This window comes from Haliotis cracherodii, unplaced genomic scaffold, assembly GCF_022045235.1.
Source record: "Haliotis cracherodii isolate W230 unplaced genomic scaffold, xgHalCrac1.p SCAF_5, whole genome shotgun sequence".
Classification (NCBI taxonomy): domain Eukaryota; kingdom Metazoa; phylum Mollusca; class Gastropoda; order Lepetellida; family Haliotidae; genus Haliotis; species Haliotis cracherodii.
The window spans coordinates 53,213,163-53,223,613 of NW_027266308.1; the positions used below are offsets into that span (position 1 = coordinate 53,213,163).

At 43.6% G+C, this 10,451-nt stretch overlaps 1 protein-coding gene across 1 annotated transcript; it reads right to left on the bottom strand.

Moving 5' to 3' along the window:
- LOC139443749 (FMRFamide receptor-like) lies at positions 1 to 5,621 on the bottom strand. Its single transcript, XM_071224672.1, has 2 exons — positions 4,870 to 5,621; positions 1 to 228 (listed from the first exon to the last, which is right to left on the bottom strand). Exons 1-2 carry the CDS (start codon positions 5,584 to 5,586, stop codon positions 1 to 3), a joined length of 945 nt encoding a protein of 314 aa, XP_071080773.1. The 5' UTR covers positions 5,587 to 5,621.
- Between the last annotated feature and the right edge of the window lie 4,830 nt (positions 5,622 to 10,451).

Here is a 10,451-nt window from a genome sequence, read left to right on the forward strand (position 1 = left end):
TTAATCTTTCGATGGGAAACATGATTTGAAATTCTGTCGAAAAGCCTTCCCAAATGAGTAATAGAATATGAAATTTGTTGAACAGTTGATGATTATCAAACATATTGAAACCCTGGTCCAGTTATCAGGGGTCGTTTTTGAGTCGATTACCATTAAAAACAGATCTACTGCAGAGAAAACATGGGTTACCACAGACATTGTTGTAATAGCCATGACCAACGCCGTCAACTGTGTGATGTATTTCAGTGAATTCCCACTTTTCATTACAACCATTCAGTTGAGTTTGCCTGTGCAACTTTTGGGTGTCCCTGGAATGAGCACATGGCTGAATAAACTAAGTCAGATGAGCTCTCCTGTTTCTGCGGTATTGACGGCCATCAGGGGTCTCCAGTACATAGGATCGAGGTGTCCCATGCTGACTCATCACTTCTGCACTCACCCACTTCTTATTAGCTGTCTTCATCATTACCGGATCACCCTGGTGAAAGGGAGATAATTCACGCCTGTTTGGGTAATATGAGAGCTGCCTCTGTTGCCTGGCTTGTAGTTTCAGCTGCATGTCCTCCCCATCCTGAGGCTTTAGCAGAGGTGTTGTCACCGGTAGTTTAGTTTTCAGTCTCCTACCTAGGAACAGCTGTGCCGGGGACTTGTTCAAGCCTTCAAGTGGACTATTTCTGTAAGTCATCAGGGCTATGTATGGATCCTTTGCCTTCCGTAGCAGATTTTTTACCGTCTGTACCATGCGCTCCGCTTGTCCATTTGACTGGGGGTAATGTGGGCTGGATGTCACATGCCTGAAGCCATATGAACTTGCGAAAGCCTTGACATCAGCACTAGCATACTGAGGTCCATTGTCGCTGAAAACAATGTCTGGGATTCCATATTTGGAAAACTGGCTCTTTAATTGAGTGATTACTTGAGAGCTTGTGGTTGTTGTGAGCTTAGCGATTTCTGGCCATTTAGAGTAGTAGTCAACAGTCAGCAGATAGTGGTTGCCATTAAATTCGAACATATCAGTTCCAATTTTGGACCATGGACGATTAGGCAGTTCAACCTGTATTAGTGGCTCTTTTGGACTTTCTTTCTGGTGCTGGGCACACACTGCACATTTTCCAACAATGTCCTCTATTTGCGAGGCCATTCCATTCCAGAACAAAACTTCTCTGGCATGGCTTTTACATTTTACTATACCAAGATGTGACTCATGGATCTTGTTCAGCATTTCACCCTGAAGAGATCTGGGTACAATCAGTTTGTGGCCTTTGTAGAGGAGTCCATCTATGCATGATATTTCTTCCTTGAAGTGCCAGTATTGTCTTAAAGTTCCTGAAAGTGTGTCTCTGGTAGCTGGCCATCCATCCATTACCAAAGATCGGAGTTCTCTTAAACTCTCATCCTCATTCGTAGCTCTTTTGAAGTGGTCATACTTTTCTTCCGTGATTGGCAAGTAGCTGAGGATATTTACCTCCAAGTCTGGCAGCAGTTTATCATCCATGTCTGGGAGATATGACCGACTTAGCTGGTCTGCAATGTGCATCTCTGATCCTGGCTTGTAGGATACCTCAAGGTCATACCTTTGTAGCACCATCAACAGCTTTTGTAGTCGTAAAGGGGCCTGATGCAGTGGTTTTCTGAAAATAGCCTGGAGGGGCTTATGGTCAGTCTCCACCTTCACAGTCTTGCCATAGAGGTACTGGTGGAATTTTTTACAACCGAAAGCTATCGCAAGAGCCTCTTTTTCAATCTGTGCATATCTTGTTTGCGTTGCAGTTAGGGCACGTGAGGCATAAGTAACAGGTTTTCCTTCTTGAAGCAGTACTGCACCGAGCCCGGTAGAACTAGCATCAACAGACAGGGTGACTGTCTTATCAGAATCATAGTAGGCAAGGACAGGAGCACTTGCCGCCATTTTCTTCAGCATGGCAAAACTTTGTTCCTGCTCATGATCCCAGTGCCACTGAACATCTTTTGAGATGAGGATTCGGAGAGGCCTGGCAACATCAGACATGTTTGGCATGAACTTTGCTAAATATTGGATGAATCCTAAAAACGTATGAAGTTCTTTGACATTTTCCGGTCTGTTCATGTTCTGAACAGCTCTTACTTTTTCAGAGTCTGGCTTCAAACCATCACTGGTAAGCAGATGTCCGACATATGTTACTTGTTCTTTGCGGAATTCACACTTGGACTTGCTCAGTCTTAGGTTGTACTGTCTGGCCTTGTCTAGTACTTGCTTCAGCCGATCATCATGCTCCTGTGTGTTTGTTCCCCAGACCAAGATGTCGTCCATAATAGATTCTGCACCTTTGATATCTTCAACCATCTGGCTCATAATTTTCTGAAATACTTCAGGAGCAGACTTTACCCCGAATGGAAGCCTTGTAAAACTGTATCTTCCATATGGTGAATTGAATGTGCATAGCTTTGTGCTATCTTCATCAAGCTGTATCTGCCAAAACCCTGACGTGGCATCAAGCTTGGTAAAGACTTTTGCATCTGGCATTTGTGCTACAACTTCTTCAATTGTCCTCAGTGGATAGTGCTCTCTCTTTATTGCTCGGTTGAGATCAACTGGATCAATGCATATCCGGATTTTGTTGGGCTTTATGACCGTAACCATACTGTTTACCCACTCAGTGGGTTCTGTTTGCTTCACAATAACTCCTGCCTTCTCCATTCTGTCTAATTCGTCTTTAATTCTCTCTTGTAAGGCATATGGGACCTTTCTTGGTGGATGTACGACTGGACGGTAAGTTTTGTCAATCTGAATGCTGTGTTTTCCAGGCAGGCATCCTAGTCCCTCAAACAAATCTGTGTACTCTTCTTCTATGCTAGGTTCTGAGATTTGATGTAACTGCTGGACAAGACCCATCTCACTACTAGTCTGCGCACCAAAAACAGGCGTGGCTGTCATATCTACAACATGGAACAGGACGTGATGTTCAACTCCCTTTACCATACAAGGCAATGTTACTGTTCCTTCAACTGGAATGATATGTCCAGAATAAGATTTCAAGGGAGTTGATGATTTTCTCAGTGGCCCTGCTGTTATCGTCCTAACAGTTGCCAATGGTAACACATTACACTTGGCCCCTGTGTCAATCTGAAATGTTACAGTGTTTCCATTAATTGTTGCCTCTGTGGTCCAGTCTTCAGATTCCTCGTCCAGACCATGTATATTTAACATTCCGATGAAGAAGTCATCTCCATCACTGTCATCACACACATAGTTGTGGGGGTCTTCCTTCAGATCTAGTTGGTTTACAGTTTGGCGCTGTGAACTGCTGTGAAATGGTGGTTGTGAGCGGCATACAGATGCAAAGTGATTGAATCGGCCACATTTGTTGCACTTCCTGCCGTCAGCCGGGCACTTTTGGTTTCGGTAGTGATCGTAACCACAGTTGCCGCACATTTTCTCTCGGTCTCTTTTCACAGCTCTAACTATCCCTCTACCTCTACCTCTCATATGCTGTCCACCTAGGGGACCTGGTCCTCCATGTCTGGAAATTGCATCTATATCCTTGGTTTCTGTCGTCATGGATTTAAGTTGTGCCATAGTTGTCTCATATGTTCTGGTGATGTTAACTGCCTTATCCAGGGTAAGGTCTGATCCTTCACTGATGAGCTGTTCCCGTACTTTGTTGTGTCGGGTGCCAAACACAATTCTGTCTCTCACCATTTCATCTGGATTGTCATAGCCACAATCTTTAACTAAAAGTTTGAGCTGCGTGACAAACTGTTCACAAGTTTCCCCTTCCTCTTGTACCTTGCAACCAAATTTGTATCTTGAAAACACATGGTTTGTTTTGGGTGCCACATATTCTTCAAACCTGTCGTAGTAAGTTTTCAATAATTTTGCCTCTTCTTCGGTTAAATCCCATGTCGAGAATATCATTCTTCCCTTTTCTCCTATCCATATCATAAGGTAATTGCAGCTTTCTTCCTCTGTTTTCTTCTTCAGAGGCCCATTAAACATGAACTGTGCATGTGTTTTGAATGACTTCCATGCAGCAAACAAGTCAGTACTCTCCCAGTTCATACTTGGATAATTACTACCAGCTCCCTCCATTTCAACATTTATTTACCTGCTTGATCTCTATTCTAGCTTCTTACACTAGTGTTACCACTTCTGACACCATGTCACGTATTGGTAATCAAGACTCAACAGGAGAGCTCATCTGACTTAAAACAGAAACAGGAGACACTTGAAACCAACGAGGGCTACAGCAGAGGACATGGAAAGAACGGAAACAAAGACTTCATCAGGCAATACGACCGAAGAGAACTTGAAAGATCCTGCGGTCAACCCAACTAGTCAGCAAGTAGATCTACCAGAGACAGACAACTTACAGAAGACAAGTAGAGGAAGAATAGTGGTGCCACCTGCAAAGTACAAAGACTATGTTACATAGACATTAACAGAACATTTCCTAGTCAGTGCCACAGTGTGAATCTGTTTTCAGTGTTTTATTATTATAAGAGACTTCACAGGGCCTTTTCCAATCAAGGCCAATTTCTTTCTTTTCAGGACATTACACTGAACTTTTGCAGAACTTTACTATACAGACAGTGGCTTTAACAGATACATCGCAAAGTAGTGGTGTAATCCGTCCATTTTGTTAACTTTTGTTTTTCTTTAAATGCTCTTTTACATGTTTGCTAAAGTTTTGGTAATAACCAACTTATTCAAAAGTCCGAAAGGAAAGGGATGTGATGTATTTCAGTGAATTCCCACTTTTCATTACAACCATTCAGTTGAGTTTGCCTGTGCAACTTTTGGGTGTCCCTGGAATGAGCACATGGCTGAATAAACTAAGTCAGATGAGCTCTCCTGTTGAGTCTTGATTACCAATACGTGACAAACTGGACACTTCCTCTGTCCGATGACTGGGGATTTTCATTGTTCATTCTTCGTCTTGAGATCATCAGAATTATATTACACGTTACTAGTAGGATCAAAGGAATTATACATCGAAACACCAAGAGACAAGGGCCAATATAAACAGTAAAACCATCTTCTCCAAGAAATCCCCCGTGTTGCTCTAACAACTGCATATTCAAATTCATGTCCCAGTAGGGTTGTGGCCAATATGCAAGCCACAGTGGAACATTGAATACAATGGTGAACACGGATATGGCCGCAAGCGCCTTGTTCATGACAGACTCACGTAAGAAGGATCCAGACTTGAATGGTAAAGCGATCGCTATGCATCGTTGGGTCGCTATGAGGACCGTGAGGTAAATTTCAAATGTATATAGTGCCATTCCCAATAGGTATGCAGACAGGTTAATAATAGCATGTAACGTACTTGCATCATATCTGTTAAGGGAAGGTAATATTGATGACAAGAAGATACAAAGAAGCAGAACCACGTCTGTGAGTGAGAGATACTTCAAGAGCCGCACACCACTGGTTGTCTTTTGCATACGATGAATGACAGCCGCTCCGAGAATGTTCCCAACCACACCACACATGGCTATAATTGTCGAAACCCATGCAAGAACTCCATGTCCGAATTGTTGTCTATTTGAATTAAAGTCTGTGTTGGTGATGTTAGTGATTTCCGTCAATGACGTGTTTGCCATGGTAGTGACAGGGTTGTAAATTGTATTCCTGTTTATGACATTTGATAATACTTTATATGTGTTCATGACAAATGAAACCTTCTCCTCATCCGTCCAGTCAACCACAGATGACACAGACGATGTAACTGGTACCAAGGGCCGACGGCGACATCTTGTGTGCACGTTTTCATCTTCACCGGAGGTCCAAATCGCGTTTAGTCAAACGCAGATGATATAGATGAGTGTTATCTATCTATCTATCATGTCCAGCTTGAAAGCCCTGCACAGACACATTGCCAGCTTGAAAGCCCTGCACAGACACATGCCCAGCATGAAAGCCCTGCACAGACACATGCCCAGCTTGAAAGCCCTGCACAGACACATGTCCAGCTTGAAAGTCCTGCACAGACACATGTCCAGCTTGAAAGCCCTGCACAGACACATGCCCAGCTTGAAAGCCCTGCACAGACAGCTATAACTTCTTGTTCTCCGTTTGCACTTTTCTTGTCAAAGAATGAAAATGTAGGGACATAGCATGTCCTGAAGATACATCTGTGTACGCCATCAGACATACAACCACAGTTCTATGTTGGAATCAGTTGAAACACAAATATCAAAGAAGCAGTAATAATGAAGATTACTAATATATTCTACTTCATAATGTTTGACATTCATTAATTCCACTGACAATAATGGAAACACTCTTTACGGAGATTAGATTCTGACGTTGACATTTCGTTTTTACATGATATTTGGATTTTTATATATATCCAGTGATAGCTCTCCTAAACTGTGTAATCCTTGGTTTGGTATGTCCACTCCCTGTGACGAAACGACGAATGTGAGTTGTTTCATGGTACAATGAAAGACTGCAGGGAGAATAAATCATCTGCGTCGTCCAGCTACATATTGTTATGCGGAACAACTTACTGGACACTTCCCTCTAAAAAATAACGTCGTCCAATATATGACGTGATTGAGTTTCCCGGGCATATTCGAATCTCCAGAAATGACGTCAAGTTAGAACAATTTTTTATCGTGAAGTAAACAATGCCTCGTTCTTCATTGTTATTTGCGATTTATCGCGTAACTATCTTATAATTATGACCCGATATATTTACATAAAACTTTAATGAATACACCAACAACAGATACTCAGACATTCATGAGGTGAGCGGGTTTCCATCTCAGACACATGAGGTGAGCGTTGTTTCCAGCTCAGACATGCACGAGGTGAGCATCGTTTCCAGCTCAGACATAGAGTAGGTGTGCGGAATTTCCACCTCAGACATGGTGAGCGAGTGTCCATCACAGACACACATGAGGTGAGCGGAGAACACAGCTTAAACGTACGTTAGACATACATAAGGTGAGAGGAGTTTTGAGCTCAGACACACGTTAGGTGTGCCTCGTTTCCAGCTCAGAGGTGAGCGCAGTTTGCACCCCTTGCATACATGAGGTGAGAGAAGTTTCCAGCTCAGACATACAAAGCTCTATCATACACGCATCTTCCCGGGGCAAGAGAGTTTACTGACTTTTAAAGTCCAGTTTCCACCCTTGCCGAACTTGGCTGGAATTCCTGGGCTCGATCGTAGCGCCACCAGTGGCTATTGCGAGTTATGTTCCTTTTATGCCTCTCCTATGGACCAGTCAAATTCCACCTCTCATATCACTTGCATTTGCTTCAAACAAAATGGCGGCGCCAAGTCAAGACGATCTGGCCGATACTCAAGATCAGTATTGTGATAAAACGGGTCTTACATTGCGAAGTAAATCAAATCACCTTGATTAAAAACGTGAAAAGATTCGGAAAATATCTGTTGACAACGAGTAGGCGGTGCAAATGATTTGCAAATCCTGCAATCGACCGAAATCTGCATGACAGTTTACGAACCGGATTTCGATTTCGTTGCGCGATTTTGATTGGACTATGCATAGACTCGTTAGTCCAGCCAAAGCGTAAGTCCATAATACCAGCCTAGTTCGGCAAGGGTGGAAACTGGACTTTTATAGTCAGTTAACTCGCTTGCCTCGGGAAAATGACATACATGAGGTGAGCGGAGTTTCCAGCTCAGACATGCATGAGGTGGGCGGAGTTTCTATCTCAGACAGACATGAGGTGGGCGGAGTTTCCAGTTTAGGGATACGTTAGGTGAGCGCCGTTTCCGTCTCAGACTTACATTAGGTGAGCGGGGCTTCCAGGTCAGACATACATGGTGGGCGGAGTTTCCAGCTCAGACAAAGATGAGGTGGGCGAAGTTACCAGCTCAGACATACATTAGGTGAGCGGAGTTTCTATCTCAGACATACATGAGCTGGCGGAGTTTCTATCTCAAACGTACATGAGATAGGCGAAGTTTCCATCTCAGACAGATATGAGGTGAGTGGAGTTTCCAGCTCAGACACACGTTAGGTGAGCGTCGTTTCCAACTCAGACATACATGAGGTGGGCGGAGTTTCTATCTCAGACATACATGAGGTGGGCGGAGTTTTCAGCTCAGACATAGATGAGGTGGGCGGAGTTTCCAGCTCAGACATACATGAGGTGGGCGGAGTTTCTATCTCAGACATACATGAGGTGGGCGGAGTTTCCAGCTTAGACATAGATGAGGTGGGCGGAGTTTCTATCTCAGACATGCATGAGGTGGGCGGAGTTTCCAGCTCAAACATACATGAGGTGGGCGGAGTTTCTATCTCAGACATACATGAGCTGGCGGAGTTTCTATCTCAGACATGCATGAGGTGGGCGGAGTTTCCAGCTCAAACATACATGAGGTGGGCGGAGTTTCTATCTCAGACATACATGAGCTGGCGGAGTTTCTATCTCAAACGTACATGAGAAAGGCGAAGTTTCCATCTCAGACAGATATGAGGTGAGTGGAGTTTCCAGCTCAGACACACGTTAGGTGAGCGTCGTTTCTATCTCAGACATGCATGAGGTGGGCGGAGTTTCCAGCTCAAACATACATGAGGTGGGCGGAGTTTCTATCTCAGACATACATGAGCTGGCGGAGTTTCTATCTCAGACATGCATGAGGTGGGCGGAGTTTCCAGCTCAAACATACATGAGGTGGGCGGAGTTTCTATCTCAGACATACATGAGCTGGCGGAGTTTCTATCTCAAACGTACATGAGATTGGCGAAGTTTCCATCTCAGACATGCAGGAGGTGAGCAGAGTTTCCATCTTAGACAGATATGAGGTGAGTGGAGTTTCCAGCTCAGACACACGTTAGGTGAGCGTGGTTTCCAACTCAGACTTTCATGAGGTGAGCGGAGTTTCCAGCTCAGACATCCATGAGGTGAGCAGAGTTTCCATCTCAGACAGATATGAGGTGGGTGGAGTTTCCAGCTCAGACACACGTTAGGTGAGCGTCGTTTCCAACTCAGACATGCATGAGGTGGGCGCAGTTTCCAGCTCAGCCATACATGAGGTGGGTGAAGTTTCAATGTCAGACTTTCATGAGGTGAGCGGAGTTTCCAGCTCAGCCATACATGAGGTGGGAGGAGTTTCCAGCTCAGACATACAACAGGTGGAAGGAGTTTCCATCTCAGACATACGTTAGGTGAGCGTCGTTTCCAGCTCAGATATGCATGAGGTGAGCGCAGTTTGCTACCCTTGCATACATGAGGTGAGCGGAGTTTCCAGCTCTTACAGACATGAGGTGAGCGGAATTTCCAGCTCGGACAGACATGAATCTTGAGGAGATACTCAGTCTCTGGGCGTTTCTTTCGAGCAGCACACCCGACTCACGGTCGTTAGTACACCAGCAGTCGGAATAACCAGACAACCCGAATATCTAGATCAAGTTACATATTTTATAATAATGTGCAAAGTTATCAGGAAACATAATCATTAGGAAATATGGAAAAAAAATGAGGAATACATTTTTCCTCCCGCCGAGTTTTGTATATTTGAATGACATCAGGTCATGGTCAAGGTGAACTGCTCGCCCTTTTTTTACAGTTATTACTATTGATAGTTAGTCACTTACTTGCTTGTACTTCTATCTGGCCCGATTCCCGCCATGTTTGAAGCCCACTCCTGACCCTGAGGTTTCTGAGAGCGGCGTTAATCCCTTCTCACACATTAAAGTTCCAGATTGATTGAACTTTACGCAGTAGGTACACTTTAACTTATAATCTTTCGCACACATTTGCAGCAAAACAATGGATTTTATAAAATCATAACACTGTCGTCTTGTGTTACAGATATAATTGGAAAGTAAAACTGACATTTACCAGATAACATTTGTCGTGTGAGATGGTGGTGTATTAAGATGGAAAATCAAATGTGTTCACATACCGTATTCAACATAATAAGCGCCCCGCTCTAATAAGCGCCCACGGCGACATTTGCTAAGATATTGGCTAGTGAACAATCCCAATTAGCACCCGTTCCGATTTATCAATGTACACAAGACATATTTATTCGCGTATAATACGCACTCATGTGTTATATGCACCGTTAATTATGTGCAATTAAATTATGGAACAATATATCTGTTGTACATAAATATTTCAGCATAAATAACGATATTTATCTTTCCACCAAAATAATATTCTAATAAGAGCCCCCTATTTCTAGTTTTTAGAGCGCCCTGGCCGCTTATTACGTCGAATACGGTAATTGAACTTGGTCCCTTTCTGAAATTGAAAAACTTCAAGCAGAATCTACATGGTCATTATTAATGTCTAGTTTGTTTTAGTCACGATATGGCTGAAATATTGCCGATGTGACTATAACTCTTAACTCTCTCACTGCATGGTATTAATTCAACTTCTCCAAAATACTCTCCATGAATGAGGGCGGTCGGGTAGCCTAGTGGTTAAAACGTTAGCTTGTCACGCCGAAGACCCGGGTTCGATTCCCGACATGGGTACAATG